At 38.1% G+C, this 20380-nt stretch overlaps 1 protein-coding gene across 3 annotated transcripts in view; it reads left to right on the top strand.

Annotated features, from left to right (window-relative positions):
• Positions 1-20380, top strand: part of CC2D2A (coiled-coil and C2 domain containing 2A) — a 142956-nt gene that overhangs the window by 116059 nt on the left and 6517 nt on the right. For all 3 annotated transcript variants that reach the window (XM_026455630.1, XM_026455632.1, XM_026455631.1), the window contains 4 exons: positions 5226-5429; positions 11448-11537; positions 13133-13246; positions 14817-14951. In XM_026455630.1, the coding sequence (XP_026311415.1) occupies positions 5226-5429; positions 11448-11537; positions 13133-13246; positions 14817-14951 (543 nt within the window). The remainder of the gene's footprint in view (positions 1-5225; positions 5430-11447; positions 11538-13132; positions 13247-14816; positions 14952-20380) is intronic.

Here is a 20380-nt window from a genome sequence, read left to right as displayed (position 1 = left end):
TATTCTGAATGTTTGTCTGCATGTATAATGTAAATTCAAATGAACACCAACAAACATGTTTACACACAAAAATACTTCTAGACAAAAGATGATTTTGCTATTTCTACGTATATATAACTGAAGAACAGGCAGTCAGCTAGGACCCCACGTTGGGGGTGTGTTTCTAAAACATGTGAAAGCAGTCTATCCTGGCAGAAAGGATGAAAGCCCAAGATTCCTCCACACTAGGCATCCCTCACGGGCCCTGACTTCTTACTGCGGGACTTTTAAGAGGCCTCCAGGGCTCTGAACCACAGTCCTCAAGTCCTGCAACCTTCCTTCCCTAAAGCTGTTAAATGGCAGTCAGATTCTGCCTTTGCACTGTTAGACCTCTAAAATGAGGGTTTAGAAAACCCCTATGGAAGGCAGATTTTTTGTGGCTGTTTGATAAGGAAGGCATGTTGATTGACAAAACCCTTACGTCCAAAACACGCAGTGGCAGAAAACACCAGTGTTTCACTTGCAGACAACTCAGGATAGGTAAGTTCTCATCCTAAAATTATAGGGTCCACAATCTGGAATTGTGTTTCCACTTACAGCAATACTTCCCAGATTAGCAGATTAGTCTCTCCTCTACCACCATGCTATATGGAACCATTCCACAGGATATTTTAAACACATATACTAATGGAAAATTTTTAAAGATGGGTAGAAACTCCTGAAACTGTTTTTGTTTTGTTGTTTTTATTATTATACTTTAAGTTCTAGGGTACATGTGCACAACGTGCAGGTTTGTTACATATGTATACATGTGCCATGTTGGTGTGCTGCACCCATTAACTCATCATTTACATTAGGTATATCTCCTAATGCTATCCCTCCCCACTCCCCTCTCCCCACAATAGGCCCCGGTATGTGATGTTCCCCTTCCAGTGTCCAAGTGATCTCATTGTTCAATTCCCACCTATGAGTGAGAACATGCAGTGTTTGGATTTTTCTGTTCTTGCGATAGTTTGCTGAGAATGATGGTTTCCAGCTGCATCCATATCCCTACAAAGGACATAAACTCATCCTTTTTTATGGCTGCATAGTATTCCATGGTGTATATGTGCCACATTTTCTTAATCCGGTCTGTCACTGATGGACATTTGGTTTGATTCCAAGTCTTTGCTATTGTGAATAGTGCTGCAATAAACATATGTGTGCATGTGTCTTTATAGCAGCATGATTTATAATCCTTTGGGTATATACCCAGTAATGGGATGGCTGGATCAAATGGTGTTTCTAGTTCTAGATCCTTGAGGAATCGCCACACTGTTTTCCACAATGGTTGAACTAGTTTCCGTCCCACAAACAGTATAAAAGTGTTCCTATTTCTCCACATCCTCTCTCTCCAGCACCTGTTGTTTCCTGACTTTTTAATGATCGCCATTCTAACTGGCGTGAGATGGTATCTCATTGTGGAAACTCCTGAAACTCTTATTTTAATATCACTTACATGATCTTGGTTAAAAATACGTTTTTTAAAAAAGATTATTTCTGTTAATAAAGCCTGCCTCTTGTTTCTTTTTCTTTCTTTCTTTCTTGCCTCTGATAGATGAGTAACATGCTTAAGAAGGTACTATTTTGTTTTACTGTTTATTGGTCAATAGTTATTAGGCTTTAATTAGTTGCTTCTGTCCACTGCCACCTGAAGGACAGGTGTTATGTCCTCATGTATCTGTAATGCCTGGGCATTGAATTACAGATGTCTCCAGCTCCATGAGGAATGTCCTGCTTTGTCTTTTGGCCCATTTCATTTTACGAGAAAGATTGTTAGTTAGCTTTGAAAATCTAAGAAGTCATCAATCTGAATGTCGCCTGCATACTGGGAGCTAGCTCCACTCTTTGCAAATCTATAAAATCCACAAGTTGCTTCTTACAGCATATCTCTGGAATTTATTTCTGGTGGGTTGGGGCTGTCTCAGTACAGCTTTTCTTTTTTGTTCTTGTTTTTTGTTTTTGAGAGAAGGTCTTGCTCTGTCACCCAGCTGGAGTGCAGTGGCACAATCACGGCTTGCTGCAGCCTCAACGTCTTCAGCCCAAGCGATGCTCCTACCTCAGCCTCCCAAGTACTGGGACCGCAGGCATGTGCCACCAGGCACAGCTAATTTTATTTATTTATTTATTTGTAGAGTTGAGGTCTCATTTTGTTGCCCAGGCTGCTCTCAAACTCTTGGGCTCAAGTGATCCTCCAGTGTCAGCCTCCCAAAGTGCTGAGATTACAGGTGTGAGCCACTGCGCCTGGCCAGTGTAGCTTTTCTTTTTTTTTTTTTTTTTTTTTTTTTTTTTTTTGAGACGGAGTCTCGCTCTGTCGCCCAGGCTGGAGTGCAGTGGCCAGATCTCAGCTCACTGCAAGCTCCGCCTCCCGGGTTCACGCCATTCTCCCGCCTCAGCCTCCTGAGTAGCTGGGACTACAGGCGCCCGCCACCTCGCCCGGCTAGTTTTTTGTATTTGTAGTAGAGACGGGGTTTCACCGTGTTAGCCAGGATGGTCTCGATCTCCTGACCTCGTGATCCGCCCGTCTCGGCCTCCCAAAGTGCTGGGATTACAGGCTTGAGCCACCGCGCCCGGCCTAGTGTAGCTTTTCAAAGGCAACATAAACCCATTCAATTTTTTATACATGTTTACATTAGAGGTCAAAGAATTGAACCAGTCAAGAACCTTTCAAATTTTCTGTTGAATCAAACTGAATAGTCAGCTCCACCTTAATTTGTTTCATCATAAATGACCCAAATTCTTTCAGTATTTAACTTGTTCTTGGCACTTCTTAGATCACTCACATAGCATACTACTAATCTTTAAATTCCTGTTTCACACCATAAAATGGCATCTTGGTGACCTAGACAAGTATTGAAGACTAAATGCTTACCATGTGTATGCTAGGTGTACATAAGGAATATTCAAACACAGGCCTCAAGAAGCACTGCTTATAGAGGCAAGTGACTCAACAGAACATTCCAATCAAAGTGGCAGAAAAAGCTTTAGACATACTTTTTTTTTTAACTTGGAAGGCCAATAATCAGTACTGATTCAAGATTGTTGTTGTTCTTTTGGACAGTGACTATAGCTGCCTCTCTTAAATGCTCCCACAGCACTGTAGGTCTCAAGTCCCTGATTGCTTATTAATGTTCCCCTGTAGACTAAAAGTTCTTTTGGAGGATTCTTTCATACTCATTTATCCAGAGTGCTGGAATTTTTCAGACTCCCAACAAACATTTTTCAAAACTTGGACGAATGAATAAATGAAATAAGTTAGAGGAATAGGGATGAATTCAACTGTGTGCTTTTTTGCACATCATTCTTGTTTTATAATTCTCCATTTTTCCACAATTACAATTACTTCTGGATTGACCATTCTACATTAGAAATCTGTGATACACCTACACCAAAGCCGTATGAGCTTACCTCTTTCACTTAGTTATATATTTGTCATAACTTTTATTAGGTAGCTACTGTATCTTGGCACTATGCTCAGCAGTAGGCAGTTATGATTGTGATGATGTTAAGATTTAGACGTCAAGGAACATTTTATGAGAATATATAGGAGGCTTCTGGAGATGTCTCCATCCTAAATAACCCCTACGACCACTACTCCAACTTTTTAGGGTATAGTAATCAAATTTGAAATAGAAGCCACAGTTCAGCCCCAATATAAGGGGCAGACAAGAACAATTGGGATAATCTAGATTCTATTTGAGGTCATAAAAAGTAATGAAATGTTTTCCATTGCCTCATTCATTCACTCATTTGTTAAACACTTACTATGTGCCAAGTAGTATTCTCCATACTGGAGATAAAAAAACAAAATCCCTTAAAAGTCAGGAATCTCACTTTGTGAGAAAGACTGAGAAAACAAATATACCACAATGTCAAAAACATTTTCAAGCACTGCCTCTAAATTCTATTTTAAAATCATTATTTTTTTTAACAGAGTCTCACTCTGTTGCTCAGGTTGGAGTGCAATGGCTCAATCTCAGCTCACTGGAACCTCCGCCTCCCAGACTCAAGTGAGCCCCCTACCTTCGCCTCCCAAGTAACTGGAACTACAAGCACACATCACTACACCTGGCTGTTTTTTTGTGTTTGTTTGTGTGTTTTATAGAGACAGGGTCCCACTATGTTGCCCAGGCTGGTCTCAAACTCCTGGGCTCAGGTGATCATCCTGTGTTGGCCTCTCAAAGTGCTGGGATTACAGGTGCGAGACACTGTGCCCAGCCCCAAAAATTAATTTTTAAAATAAAATTTTTAGTTTGTTCTGAAATCCCTTAAAATGTAACCAACTATGCAAATATTTTTATACAAAAAAATCATTTTAAAATATTTAAATACCCACTCCTTTTCATGTTATTTTTGTCAGTAGCAGCTTTAGCAGGGGAAATGACAATATGTGTGTAAAGGAAATTTACATTCATTCTGTTTTATCTGCTTTGAGTTACTTTTTAAAAGTCTGGGAATTGGTGGCTAGATGTAGTGGCTCATGCCTGTAATCCCACTGCTTTAGGAGGCCAAAGTGGGAGAATCACTTGAGCCCAGGAGTTTGAGGGTACAGTAAGCTGTATTTGTGCCACAGCACTGCAACCTAGGTGACAGAATAAGACCCTGTCTCAAAAAAAAAAAAAAAAAAAAAAGTCTGGGAATTATTTGCTCGTCTTGGTTCTCAGAGCCTCTTTTTTCCTTTGAGATCCACTACTACTAGTTATTACAGTGCTTATGAACTTGAAACATTTTAACACATCAATATAGATCCATAAATTTGTTGCCCATTTAACGTGAGTTGCTTAAGATTTGCATTTGAGATGTTAGATTTTCTGAGGCCGCCCCCCAGCCTGCACACTTAAAACCACCATCAAAATACACACGCAACTCTATTGCCTAATTCTAGCCTCATCAATCGGAATTAGTACATCACAGTTTAATTTTCACAGATTATTTCATTAATGTAGTAGTTTCCATATTATTGCTTACTTGTTGACTACTTTCTTTCAATCCTGTCAAATATATTTTAAGTATTTAATAAGTCGGTCTAATTTTCAAACTACAAATTTAATTTAAATAAAGCTGCAGGGACACCAGGACAGACAGCTTTGTAAGGAGTCAGTCATATTCCCAAACCATACATTTCATGCATGTTGACTGTGGAATCTGAACACGTACTTTCTCTCTTGTAATCATATATAAACTCCATGAAGTCTTTCTTTTTGAAGTTTGAGTCTCAGGAAGATGAGAAATTACTTCAAGCAAGTGAGAAATTTCAAGCTGAATGTGCCTTAAAGTTTCCAAATCGTCAGTGTCTTACAACAGTAATTGATATAAGCGGAAAAACTGTTTTTATCACACGTTATCTCAAACCTTTAAACCCTCCTCAGGAGCTCCTTAATGTCTACCCCAATAATCTACAGGCAACTGCAGTAAGTATTTCATAGTCAATAAGTGCTGTGCTAAAACTATTTTCACATTGCAATATATTGCCATTTTAATTACCATATTTCATAGTGCTTAAGATATTAACTATGTCAAGATCATTAACGATAAAAGTAATGACTAAAACTTTTTTATTAACATGAGGTTTTCTTCCTTTAGAAAAGTCTGAAGACAGCCGGGCAGTGGCTCATGCCTATAATCCCAGCACTTTGGGAGGCCAAGGCAGGCAGATCACTTGAGGCCAGGAGTTTGACACTAGCCTGGCCAACATGGCGAAACCCCGTCTCTACTGGAAATACAAAAATTAGCCTGGTGTGGTGGTGCATGCCTGTAGTCGCAGCTCCTTGAGAGGCTGAGGCCTAAAAATAGCTTGAACCCAGGAGGCAGAGGTTTCAGTGAGCCAAAATCATGTCATTGCACTCCAGCCTGGACGACAGAGAAAGACTCTGTCTCAAAAAAAAAAAAGTCTAAAGGTATCAGGGATGATAATAATCCTTAGTTCACTGTTTCAACAAAAAATTATTGAGTGCTTACTGTGTCCCTGGAACTATGTTTCCATATGTTGGAAAAGTAACATATGGAAAATACTTTACATTTCCAAAATGTATTACATAAACATGTTTTCATTGTGTAGTCTCAATAACTCTGTTATGATTTGAACTGATACCTCTGACTTCAGAAGTTATACACATTCAACTATATTAAGATAACTATTCAGTATTATGTCTAATGCTATATATACACTGAGTTCAAATTAAGCAAAAATTATTTCAAATATTTAAGTATTTTCAGCATTTACACCATTATTCCAAAGTACTTCCACACTGAGCCATTAAATATGTATGCACCATTCTCGGGCTTCAGAGCACCATACCCATCACAAACTTGTGTGAATCAGAAGCCATATGTTAACCAGGCTAATTTTACATGGATACCATAACCCATAACTGCCTTTGGAGAGTCGATAATATAGGGAGTTATTGCTACTAATAGTCACTAATATAGTAATTTAGAAACAAAGTAATGATATATCTTTTTGTAGATATAGATGTATCAAAAAACCCCACTTTGTGTTCTACATTTCATTTGCTTTTTATATTACTCAATTTTTATAGAAAACAATAATAGGAACTTCTAGTCTACCTAGCATAGTAAACGTACAGAAAACGTCTCCCAGTAGAGAACACTTAAGAGTGATGAATAAAATATCTAATAAGTCATGGCTGAAATGAAAGTAAAGGGAAAGGGAAAATATAAGAGACAAGAAATAAGAAAGCAAGATTCTACAAGGATGAAAGCTTGAAACAGTGTTTGCTCTCAGGTCATCTGATAATTCCTAATGACTATAGCTGGGTTTCAATGAGCCACAAGACTGTGGAAGACAGGGATAATGCATGGGGCTAGAGCAGCCTGGAAGATTGAATTAGAGACTCAAATACACAGTTGGGACTCTTCAGGATAATACCGTCAATGGATAAACTAGGAAATGCCCTGTCTTCAGAAGAAACCCTGCCTGTCTCAGTCTTGACTTTGGATGGAAGAGAAAAAAATAAAATTTTCTAATCCCCACTCTGTATTTACTCACATTTGAGACTGGAATTTATATCACCTGTATAACCCAAAAAAAACCTCAACTGAAAATCTAGTTGAAAGTATTTCCTGTTGGTAATGCCCCTAGATCCCTGTCAAAAGCAAACACAAATACCACAAATATTCCTAGAAGAATGCCCCTCTAACTCAGCCTCAAAAAAATTCCACAGAAAAAAATTCCAAGCAACATGAATATACAATGAAAGATCATCAATGAAGAAGTAAGTCACCATAAAGAAGGTAAGAGTTCATTCACAAAAACAGCAAACTGAAGAATCAGGCCCTAGTAACTTCAGACAGGAGAATTATTGGATATAAAATATAAAATAGACATGTTTAATATGTTTAAGAAATTTGAGGAATTTAAAGTATAATTAAAAACAATAGAGCATTGTAATTGACAGGCAGATTTTTTAAAGTACCAAATGGAACTTATACCAATAAAAGATATAATAGTTAAAATTAGGAATTAAACAGGTTAAACAAAACATTGAATACAGTTAAATAAGAGGTAAATTACATACAGTTAAATACAGAGAGAATTATTGAACTGGAATACACATGCAAAGAAATTACTTGGAATATAGCACAGAGAATCTAAACTCAAATTAAGTAGAAGGGAAGAAATTATAAAAATAAGAGCAGAAATAAACAAAGACTTAAAAATGCAAAAGATCAATGCAACAAAGAGCTGATTTTTAGAAAAGATAAACAAAATCAACAAACCTTTAGCTGGAATAAGAAAAAAGAGAGATGAGTTACATAAAATCAGAAATAAAAAATGAGACACTGCAACTGATACCACAGAAATGCAAATGATTATAAGAGACTTATTTGAACAACTACACACCAAATTATAAAACTTGGAAGAAACAGATAAATCCATGAAAATATACACCTTAACAAGACTGAATCATGAAGAAATATACCTGAACAGAACAATAACAAGTAATGAGATTGAAGCAGTAATGAAAAGTCTCCTATCAAAGAAAAGTCTAGGACCTGATGGTTTCACTGCTGAATTCCACCAAATATTTAAATAAGGACTAACATCAATTCTGCTCAAACTATTCCAAAAAAAATTAAAGAAGAGGGAACTCTGTTAAAGTCATTTTATGGGGCAACATTATCCTGATACCAAAACCAGAGGCATAACAACAACAAAACTATAGGCCTATATTCTAGGATAAACATCGCTCTAAAAATCCTCAACAAAATACTGCCAAACAAAATTCAATAATATATTTTAAAAAATCATGCAACATGGTCAAGTGGGACTCATCCCAGGGATGCAAGGATGGTTCAACACAGGCAAATCAATAAGTGCAATGCATCACATTTACAGAATCAAGGACAAAAACCACTTAATCATTTCAACAGATGGTAAAAAAGAATTCAATGGAATTCAACATCCCTCATGATAAAAACTCAACAAATTGTGTATAGAAGGAACATATTTCAACACAATAAAGGTCATATATGACAAACCCACAGCTAACATCATACTGAACAGTGAAAAGTTGAAAAGTTTTCTTCTAAGATCTGGAACAAGACAAGGATGCCCACTTTCTACAACTCTATTCAACATAGTACTGAAAGCTGTAGCTAGAGCAATTAGGCAAGAGAAATAAATAAAGGGCATCCAGATTGGAAAGGAGGAAGTCAAGTTGTTCTCCTTTGCAGATGACATGATCATAAATTTAGAAAACCGTAAAGACCCCATCAAGAAACTGTTAGAACTAACAAATAAGTTTAGTAAAGTTGCAGGAAACAAAATCAACATAGAAAATTTAGTAGTGCTTCTATACACCAATAATAAACTAGCTTAAAAAAAATCAAGAAGCAATCCCATATACAGTAGCTACAAAAATGTATAAGATACCTAGGGATAAACTTAACCTACAAGGTGAAAGATCTCTGCAATGAAAATTACAAACACTGGGCCGGGCGTGGTAGCTCGTGCCTGTAATCCCAGCACTTTGGGAGGCCAAGGCGGGCAGATCACGAGGTCAGGAGATCTAGACCATACTGGCTAACAGGGTGTAACCCTGTCTCTACTAAAAATACAAAAAATTAGCCGGGCGTGGTGGTGGGCGCCTGTAGTCCCAGCTACTCAGGAGGCTGAGGCAGGAGAATGGCGTGAACCCGGGAGGCAGAGCTTGCAGTGAGCCAGGATCGTGCCACTGCCAGCCTGGGCGACAGAGCAAGACTCCGTCTGAAAAAAAAAAAAAAGAAAATTACAAACACTGATGAAAGAAATTGAGGAAGGCACAAATAAATGGAAAGATATCCTGTGTTCATGGATTGGAATAATTAATATTGTTAATATATCCATATTACCCAAAGCAATCTACAGATTCAATGCACTATCAAAATACCAAGACATTCTTCACAGAAATAGAAAAAAAAAATCTTAAAATTCATACGGAAATAACAAAAGATCCCAAATAGCCAATGTAACCTTGATTAAAAGAACAAAGAACTGGAAGTATCACACTACCGGACTTCAAAATATACTACTGCAGTAACTAAAACAGCATGGCACTGGTCTAAAAACACATATAGGCCAATGGAAGAGGATAGCAAACCCAGAAATAAATCCATGCATTTACAGCCAACTGATTTTTTGACTCAGGCACTAAGAACACACATTGAGAAAAAGGACAGTCTGGTCAATAAATGGTGCTGGAAAAATGATATCCATGGGCAGAAGAATAAAACGAGAGCCCCCATCTCTCACCATACACAAAAAATCAACTCTAAAAGGATTAATGAATTAAATGTAAGAACTGAAACTATGAAACTATTAAAAGACAACACAAAGGAAGTACTTCATGAAATGGGGAGGATTTTTTTAATAAGACCTCAAAAGCACGGGCAACAAAAGCAAAAACAGACAAATGAGATTACATCAATCTAAAAACCTTCTGCACAGCAAAGGAAACAATCAATAGAGTCAAGAGACAACCTGTAGGAGATAATATTTGCAAACTGTGTCTAACAAGGGGTTAAAATCTAGAAAATGTAAGGAACTGAGGCAACTCAATAGCAAAAAACCCCAAATAGTTTGATTTAAAAATTAGCAAAAGAGCTGAATTGATATTTCTCAAAAGAAGACATACAAATGTCCAACAAACATATGAAAAAAAATGTTCAACATCACTAATCATCAGAGAAATGCAAATCAAAACCATGAGATACCACCTCATTCCCGTTAAAATGGCTCTTTTCAGAAAGACAAAAAATGACAAATGCTGGCAAGGGTCTGAAGAAAGAGGAACTCTTATACACAGTTGGTAGGAATGTAAATTAATACAGTCAATACTGATAAATAGTATAGAGGATCCTCACAAATTAAAATCAAAACGACAATGTGATCTGGCAATCCCATTACTAGGTATATATCCAAAGGAAATGAAATCAGTATATCAAAGAAGTATCTGCACTCACACATGTATTGCAGTGCTATTCACAATAGCCGAGATATGGAATTAAGCAAAGTACCCATCTATGGATGAATGAACAAAGAAAATGTGGTATACATACACAATGGAATGTCAATCATCCACAAAACAGAATGAAATTCTGTCATTTGCGACAACATGGGTGAACCTGGTGGCTGCGTTAAGTGAAATAAGCCAGGCACAGAAAGACAGGCACAACATGATCTCATGCATATGTGGAATCTCAAAGTAGAGAGTAGAATAGTGTTTACTGGAGGCTGGGGAGGGAAGGCAGGAGTGGGGATGGAGAGAGGATGTTCAACAGGTACAAAGTTTCAGTTAGGAAGAATGAGTTCTGGTGTTCTATTACAGAGTATGATGAATATAGTTAATAATAATGTATAGTGTATTTCCAGCTAACTAGAAGAGAGGATTTTGAGTATTATCACCACAAAGAAATTATAAATGTTTAAAGTGATGGATATGCCAATTACCCTGATTTCAACATTATACAATGTATAAACGCATTGAAACGTCACACTGTTTTGGTTCCCAAATACTATTGGGAACCACATGTCTTGGTTCCCAAGTACTATCATCCTCTCAACCAGGGCTCCTTAGAGAAGTGACTGCTTTCAAGACTTGGCCAAGTGAAAATTCAAGATGATTCTAGAGAGTTTTGTTATATCAGAAAGTAAAGTAGTGTGAAATGAAAGAGAAAAAAAAAAAGACTTGTCAAAGGGACACAGTTTCTTCATCTGTAAAGGATGGGTAATAACAATAACCTTCCATATAGGGTGTTTGGTGAGGATGGAGATGATATTAATACAATATTTAGTAAGCATTTAGTGAGCATTCGTTTCATTTTGTACATGTAAATGTTTGTAATATCTGAGATTTAAGAAATGAGGTAGGGGATGCAGCATTGTTTTATTAGAAATTATTTTTGTAAAGCTCATTTTGATTATACAGGAACTGGTGGCTCGATACGTGTCCTTGATTCCCTTCTTGCCTGACACTGTCTCATTTGGTGGTATCTGTGACCTCTGGAGCACATCTGATGTAAGTAGTTCTTCTTCACAGATTTACTAACTTGAGCTGACTTAATGAAGTATTAGCTAACTGGCTTGCCTAATTTTAAATTCTAACATTCATTAGCCATAAAAATCTAATTGGCTGTTGTTTAGTAATATGAGCTAAATTTTGAAGTATTTTTTCTTCCTGATTCAATTTTCCCAAAGTTCAGAAGTTAACAAAAAATTAACTACTCACACAAAATTTAAAAATAACACTTCAGGTGTCTTAATGCTGACTTACCCTCCCAGTATTACTGTAAAACTTCTTGGTTTTATTCATGAAACTACCAAAATTACATTCTATATTATAATTAGAAATGATATACTCCTTAATTTGTGGGCTTTGTAAGGCATGGCATATTATTATTTATTCAGTATGTACTTCTTGGTCACCATATACCAGATGCTATACTAAATTCTGGCTATAAGTGAAATAAACATAGTCTCTGCCCTCATGGAATTTACAATCTATGTATGCTGTATAATCTTTCAAATAGATCATAGGTAGTATGAAACAAGCATATATTATCACAGGTATTAATTCTGCTTCTGAATCTCATGTTGTACTGCTTTTGCAAAAAATTGAACTGCATTATACAACTTCCCTTGAAGTATAGCCCTAAATTGAAGAAATTTAAGTGCACTTTAAATTTTTTGTTCCCCAATACATTTTGGCAACATAAATGTTAAAAATTTTAGAGATAAAATTTCTACAACTTTGAGACATCTATAAGAAGTTACTGAAAGACTAGAATTCGTGTACTCTAGAGCAGCAGTCCCCAACCCTTTTGGCACCAGGGACTAGTTTTGTGGAATACAATTTTTCCATGGATGGGTCAGTGGTAGACTCAGGGATGGTTTCAGAATGATGGTTTTGGAATGAAACTGTTTTACCTCAGATCATCAGGCATTAGATTCTCATAAGGATTGCATGACCTAGATCCCTTGCATGTGCAATTCATGATAGGGCTTGCACTCCTATAGAATCTAATGCCACCACTGATCTGACAAGAGGCAGAGCTCACGTGGTAAGTCTTGTTCACCTGCTACTGCAGCTCGGTTCCTAACAGGCCACAGACTGGCACTAGTCCACAGCCAGGGGACTGGGGACCCTTGCTCTAGAGCTAGACTGACTGTACTACTTCCTAAGTGTCACCTTACTAATCTGTACCTCAACTTGCTCATCTGTAAAATAGGCAAATAGGAGTACCTCCCTCAAAGGATTGTTCTAGAATTAAATAAGTTTAATGAAGTAATATGCTTTAAAGATTGTTTAGCACATAATGAACTATATATACAATAAAAATAAAAATGAAACTTTGAAATTTGTGTCCCCGACCCTACCACAATCATAGTGACTACTGATTCTAGAAATCCATATCATCAATGTCAGAGAAAACGCCATGTCCACTAAAAGTGGTTTTTTAAAAAAATGAATTATCAACATAGTATCAAAATTTGGGGCAAGATTATAGGTCTTACACTTCAAGGCACTAATCTCAACTATGACACATTAGAATCCTGCACAACCAATCCAGAATAAAGCATTTAGTCATATGACATATTTTTTCTTTTTGTCAGCAATTTCTTGATCTCCTGGCAGGGGATGAAGAAGAACATGCAGTACTATTGTGTAATTACTTTCTGTCTCTGGGTAAGAAGGCCTGGCTGTTGATGGGCAATGCTATTCCTGAGGTAAGACCACGTAGGCTGCCTTTAACAGAGGAGTATACTTGTCTAATCGAGTTGTGTGTTCCAGATCACACACAGGACATATTTTCATAACAATCCTTTGGGTTGCTAGGAAAGTGGCCCACAGATGCCATAACAAGCAGAGAGAACTACCAGTGATAAGACATGAAATGGTTTTCAGTGGTCCTCAGGGCCCCATGCAACACTTCAGATTGTTTTTTGGCAAACCCGAACGCTTTACCATCCAAAGCCCCCACCTAGCTCTGTCATTTTAGTATGGGCCTCTTCCCAGCTATGTTCCCAAGAATTCAGATTCCCTTAATGATGTGGTATTCTTCATGCTTTGCAATGAAGAGGATCCAAAGGAGTGTGTGTAGTAAGGTTAGAGATCTCTCCTTTCATGCCTAGTGCTTCTATAGGTATCTGCTGCTAGCCTGGCATGCCAAGAGGAATAAGCCAGATAAGGAGGAATGAAAAGAACATTAGCAGCTTTATTTTTATATTAACATTGTTATTTTTATTAGATTGGAGACTATTAGAATTTTTCCCAAGCCCACCACAAATATCCCTACATTTGGGATACAAATAGGTAAGTTTAGAAAATTCACATGGATTAAAGCAGTTTATCCAAAGAGGCCACAAGGCTCTAGGAATCCTTGGAAATTCGATAGTATGAGTTGCTGCAAGGCAGGTAATAAAGTAGTACCATATTCATATTCAAATTCATTCTCCATTATTATCTCCCAGATAGTCTGGTCCCAAGAAAAGAACACTGGGCTTGGAAGTCACGAGGCTGAAGTTCAAGATTCTGTGCCCATTCCTCATTAGCTGTGTGACACTAAGTAGGTCACTCAACAACTCTGGGTTTTATAGGAAACTGGGATAATTTCTGCCCTGCGTTCCCCAGAAAACTGTTGTAAGCATCAAGTGAAATCATCCACGGGGAATAAATGAATAAATTCTCATTGTAAAAATAGAATCTAACAATACATAAGTATTCTGTGTAAAAAGTAGAAGTCCCTTGTCAGAAGACCCAGAGTACCTTAACAAGACTTCTACTTCCCCAACCCTCAATTCCACTCCCCTCCCCAGGTATAGTCATTCTTAACTGTTTGGTACATATCCTTTAAAATCTACTATGCATTTACATAGTTACAAATTTTTACCAAATATGTTACTATATTAAAAATAGAAATATTTCTATTCAGACATAATCAGCCTTCTATAGACTTAAATGGCAGTCTTACTGACTCTAAGAAGAAAACGCCAGTGACTGCTTATTTCCACTAGTGATAGTTCTTCAGCCAATCTTAAGATATATTGGTTGAGTAAGATGATGACTGTCCTTTTTTGGTCATTGTACTAGTACAGATGCAAGAATGTTGCAAAACTAAGCATTCGACTTTACTTTTAAATTCAGCATAACCTAGAACTTCAAAGTAGTTTTCACCATTAACCAAGAAATTTCAGAAATTAGGGATCCAAGTAAAATACTGAATTGTCTGTGCAAACTACTATTGGCCTTCATTGCATAAATAGTTGAAAACTAGTTTTAAGGGCCATTTTCTTTCAGGGTCCAACTGCCTATGTGCTAACTTGGGAGCAAGGTCATTATTTAATATGGAATCCCTGCAGTGGACATTTTTATGGACAATTTGATACATTCTGTCCCTTGAAAAATGTGGGCTGTTTAATAGGTCCTGATAATGTAAGTATTAATATTTCTTCTTTAATATGGTTAGCTGTTGTTTCTTTTAAATAACTGACCTATTGATTTAAATATTTTGTGTACCAAAATATTTATATAAATGAATATGTATATATATATGTACACACACACACACACACACACACACACCAGTTAAAGAAATGCAGTATCAAACACAGTGGCGGAGCTGTGCTGAATAAAACTTTTGGTTCAATTAGTCACCTGACCTGCCTGAGAAGCAGAATGACAAAGCAGAATAACAAAGGAATACAGGATTTAGATTCAGAGGACCTGAGTTTGTGTTGGGTCTGCCTTAGTTTTCTCATCCAAAACAGAGTTTATAATTTCTAACTCATAGTGTTTTAAGAACTGAGGCAAATTTGTCACCTGAGCAGATTGGGTTTCTCTGTCTCTCTCTCTCTTTCTATTTTCAAGGGAGAGTCCCAGGTCTCACCTGACCTGCAATATCCCCAGGTAATTCTGGTTGCAGCCAGTTTTAAGGGCTGCGTGATTTTATTGTGAAGGGTATTAAATAAAGTAGCGATTAAAAATATAAGTTTAGAGCTGGGCGCTGTGGCTTATGCCTGTAATCCCAGCACTTTGGGAGGCCAAGGCGGGTGGATCACCTAAGGTCAGGAGTTTGAGACCAGCCTGGTCAACATGGTGAAACCCCGTCTCTAATGAAAATACAAAAATTAGCTCGGCATTGTGGTGTGCCACTGTAATCCCAGCTACTTGGGAGGCTGAGGCAGGAGAATTGCTTGAATCCGGGAGGCGGAGGTTGCAATGAGCTGAGATGGAGCCAGTGCATTCCATCCTGGGCAACAGTGCAAGACTCTGCCTCAAAGAAAAATGAGTTATGGGATCAGACTGCCTCAGTTTAAACTCCAATTTTATCATTTACTAGTTAAGTGAGCTTGGGAAAGTCAATCTCTCACAGCTTCAGCTTCTTCGTTGGTAAAATGGAGGTAATAGTAAAGTCATTACTTTAGAAATGTATGGTCATTACTTTATAGAGTAGTTGTGAGAAGTGAATGAGATAATTAATATTAAACACCTAACAGAGTAACAACTCTTTTAATTATTTTTTTTAATTTCTTTTTTTTTTTCTGAGACAGAGTGTCGCTCTGTCACCTAGGTTGGAGTCCAGTGGTGCCATCTCAGCTCACTGCAATCTCCATATCCTGCATTCAAGCGATTCTCCTGCCTCAGTCTCCCAAGTAGCTGGGACCACAGGCATGTGCCACCTTGCCTGGCTAATTTAGTGGACATGAGGTCTCACCATGTTGACCAGGCTCATCTCAAACTCCCGGCCTCCTCAGCCTCCCAAAGTGCTGAGATTACAGGCATGAGCCACCGCACCCGGCAAATTATTGAATAATGGTTTTTATGTGCTTCTGTCTATAAAAACTGTTTGCACATCCATCCCCAACATGCATATTTTTATGAATTATATATATTTTTGTATCAATATACCAAAAACTACTTTAAACATAAAAAGAAATAATTAAAAATGTAATTTTTTCTTCCCATCCTCCTGGGGTATGCACCCTTCTCTGAAGACCATCAGTCTATTTTTTTTCTTTTTTTAGACAAGAGTTTCGCTCTTGTTGCCCAGGCTGGAGTGCAACGGAGAGATCTCGGCTCACCGCAACCTCCGTCTCTCGGGTTCAAGCAATTCTCCTGCCTCAGCCTTCTGAGTAGCTGGGATTACAGGCATGCACCACCACACCCAGTTAATTTTGTATTTTTAATAGAGACGGGGTTTCTCCATGTTGGTCAGGCTGGTCTTGAGCTCCCGACCTCAGGTAATCTGCCTGTCTCAGCCTCCCAAAGTGCTGGGATTATAGGTGTGAGCCACCGTGCCCGGCCCCATCAGCCTATTTTTTTAAGCATTACTGCTAAAATTAGAGATAATATATGCCAAGCACCCAGTAAAATATGTCCTTGATAAGTGTTCAGCAAATAGCAACTATAGCATTATTAATTACAAATGTAAAGAGCACAGTGTAACACTGTTCTCACATTAATTATTATTTTTAATTAAAGCCATTATCATAATCAAAAGTGATCTGCTAAGCCTCATCTACATTTAGGGGATCATTTTAAGGTCATTAGTAATCAAGCAGGGTTAATAGGCACTGAAAAAGCCTTCAAATAACTCTGTTATCTGTCAAAATTATTACCAGCTCTCAAAACAATTACTGTATAGTTGACTAATTCTCGTAAAGCTAAGGTTTTGTGAGGAAGAAAGAATGTTCTTTTCTCCTCTTCTCTGAGATGGGTAATAGTAGCTTATGATGTTATGCATCCCCCATTGTAGCTCTTCTAAACCTGCTCTAAGCATTGGCCACTCAGCAGAGGACCTCCTCCTGGCTTTGTTGGCCTGACACTCTAAAACCTCAACTGCCCTCTACTCCACCACACTTCTTTGGATGTCAGTCTTTCTCCTCCTTTCATCCCTTTTCCAAGGAATAAGTCTCTTCCCTTTCCATTGTGCTTGTTTCCATTCCCATTCCATGCTCCACTATTCCATCCAACTAGCTCCTCTATTTTTTCTCTCTCCTTCTCTATCTATTGATATGCTCAGGGGTCCAACAATTCTAATACCCTTTTCCCAACTTGGCTATACACCGAAAACTGCATTGCCTTTCTTTCCTCTCCTCCCCAAGTTCTTCAAATACTAGTTATATCTCTTGCTTTCACTTTATAAGCTCACTCAGACCTTAACTTACTATAATCTAGCTCTTCCTTCCTGACCATATTGCAGAAATTAAACTGAGAAGCACCATTGTCTTACTAATGAATAAATAAATCCAATAGCTGCTTCTCATTTTCACTCCTCTCCTTTTCTGTCATTTAACACTAAAATCGCTAACTTTCTTCATGAAAAAACTTTCCCCCTCCGTAGTTTACTAATAAAGGACAGTTTGGTCTTCATTACTCTGCAATTGTTTCTTTCACTGGCTTTTCTTCCCACCCCTTAAAAATAGAAGTTCCTAAAGATTCTGTATTTAGATTCTTCTAGGACCACACCTATTATTATTAATTGTGGCTCTCTCTAGTTTATCCTGGTAGAGAAGTCATAAATCTGTAACCAGCCCCAGAACCTTTCTCTTGAATTTTCAACTGTTTGCTAGATACCCAGGTGCCTTATCAAAATCTCAAACACAGTACATGCAAAACTCAAATCATTTCCCCCAAAACCAGGTCCCTTCCTGGCTTTCTATTTCTATGGATATCACTTATCCTGATTCAAACCCTAGAATTATTCTTGATTTTCTCTCTCCCTTACTTCATTCTACTTCAATCCTAATTATAGAGGCCAAATCTTATAGATGCCATCTCTGCTATTTCCCAGGTCATGCCATTATAGTTTTGCCCTACATTTCTATAAATGACTAACTAAATAGTATCCCCAATTGAGTTCACTTTTTGATACACTGATACCTGATTAAGCTTTCATCACTTTCTGGCTCAGAAAGTACTAGGGGAACTTCACTGCATACAGATTTAAGAGTAAACTTCACACCTTGGATTTCAAAGCCCCATGTATGCAGTGCAATTTCCCACTACTTTTCTGAACATTCCCTACTCTATAGCCAAATTGTAGTTCTTAAAGATCTTGTCTTAAGCCAATTTTCTGATTTGGATTCCAAGTCAAGGCCTCCTACCTTATTGGCTTCTACTTCTCTATGTCCTTTGCTACTTTTTCTGTATTCTCCAAACTTGAAACATTAGAGATCCTCAAAGTTCATCAAACCTCTTTTCTATCTATACTTCCTCCCAGGAAACACTATATGCCAATGATTCCCAAGTTTATATCTCCAGCTCACCTAGCTCCCCAGAACTTCAGACTGAAATATCTAATCACCTACTCAGCATCCTCATTTGGATGTCAGACAGATAACTCAAACTTAAGATGCCCAAACTTGAACTCCTGATTCCCCTTTGCAGTCTTTCCCATCTCAATAAATGTCAATTCCATCAGTCCAGTTATTTAGGCCAAAATCCTTGGAGTCATCTTTGATTCCTCTCTCTCCTACATCCAAACCAAATCCTACTGGTTCTACCTTCACAGTACACCCAGAGTTCAACCACATCTCTCCACTTTTACTGCTAGCATGTTCTTTCAAGTCACTGTAGCTCTTACCCAGATTATTCAAAATAAGCGTCCTAAGGTTTCACCATTTGACCCTCCTTCATTTGTCTAATCTCAAAACAACAAAGAAAATTCCTGTTAAAATAACAGGCAAATTATGTCACTCCTCTACCCAAATACTCCAGTGACTTCCTATCTCACTTAAGAGTCAAAGCCTCAATCTTCAAAATGGCCTACGGGGCCTCCATGATCTGATACCCACCCTACCCACCTCTCCCCCCCTTCATCTGATAATGTCATTTCTTACTTGCTGTCTCCAGCTTGCTCATTCTTTAAAACTACTTCATATTCCTTGCTATTCCTCAAACATAACAAAGCACACTTTACATTTGCTGTTTCCTAGGCATAAATGACCACTGCCCCCTTACTGGATATCGTCATAGATTTCTCCCTCACGTCTTGCATTTCTGATGAAAAGTCATTTTTCCAGTTAGAACTTCCCTGCCTGCCTTAAAATGTTCCATTTTTGTTTCCTCCATAGCCCTTGCACAATTAACTATTGCCACAATAAAGACAGTAAAAACCCACCCCCAAACTAAATGGCTTCAAACATTTATTCTCAGGGATCTGAGTCAGCTGGGGAGGTTCTGCTAATTGAGGCTGGGCAACTCTGCTGCAAGTTGTGGTAGCAAGACAAGCTCTGCTTCTTACAGTACATCTGTGAGTCAACTGGGAGAGCTCAGCTTCATGTGTGTTTATTCTGGGATGCAGTGCAATGACAATGGCAGAGGCACAAAAGGACAAGCAGAAACACACAAAGCCTCTTAAGCGTAGACTCAGAAGCCATGCACTGACTTCTGTCCCAGTCCACTGGCCAAAAGTCAAGGAATGCAAAAGTATACTTCTTCTCTTTTAGTGGGAGGAACTGCAAAGTAACGTGAGAAAGGGTACGCATATAGAAAGGAGTGCAGAATTGGGGCTAACGATACAATTTACCACATCATGCAACATCATCTGATATCCCATGTGTTTACTTGGTTTTTGTTGTTGTTGTTGCTTTAGACAAGATCTTGCTCTGTCATCTAGGCTGGAGTGCAGTGGTGTGACCACAGTTCACTGGAGCCTTGAAATCTTGGGCTCAAGCAATCCTCCCACTTCAGCCTCTCAAGCATCTACAACTATAAGAACGCACCACCACACCTGGCTACTTCTTAAAAACAAAAAAAAAACAAAACATTTTTTTAGAGATGGGGGTCTCACTATGTTGTCCAAACTAGTCTTGAACCCCTGGCCTCAAGTGATCCTCCCACTTTGGCCTCCCAAACTG

Source organism: Piliocolobus tephrosceles, chromosome 3 (genome assembly GCF_002776525.5).
Source record: "Piliocolobus tephrosceles isolate RC106 chromosome 3, ASM277652v3, whole genome shotgun sequence".
In the NCBI taxonomy this organism is placed as follows: domain Eukaryota; kingdom Metazoa; phylum Chordata; class Mammalia; order Primates; family Cercopithecidae; genus Piliocolobus; species Piliocolobus tephrosceles.
The sequence above is the reverse complement of the archived record's forward strand: the minus strand, read 5'-3'. Positions and strand labels throughout refer to the sequence as shown.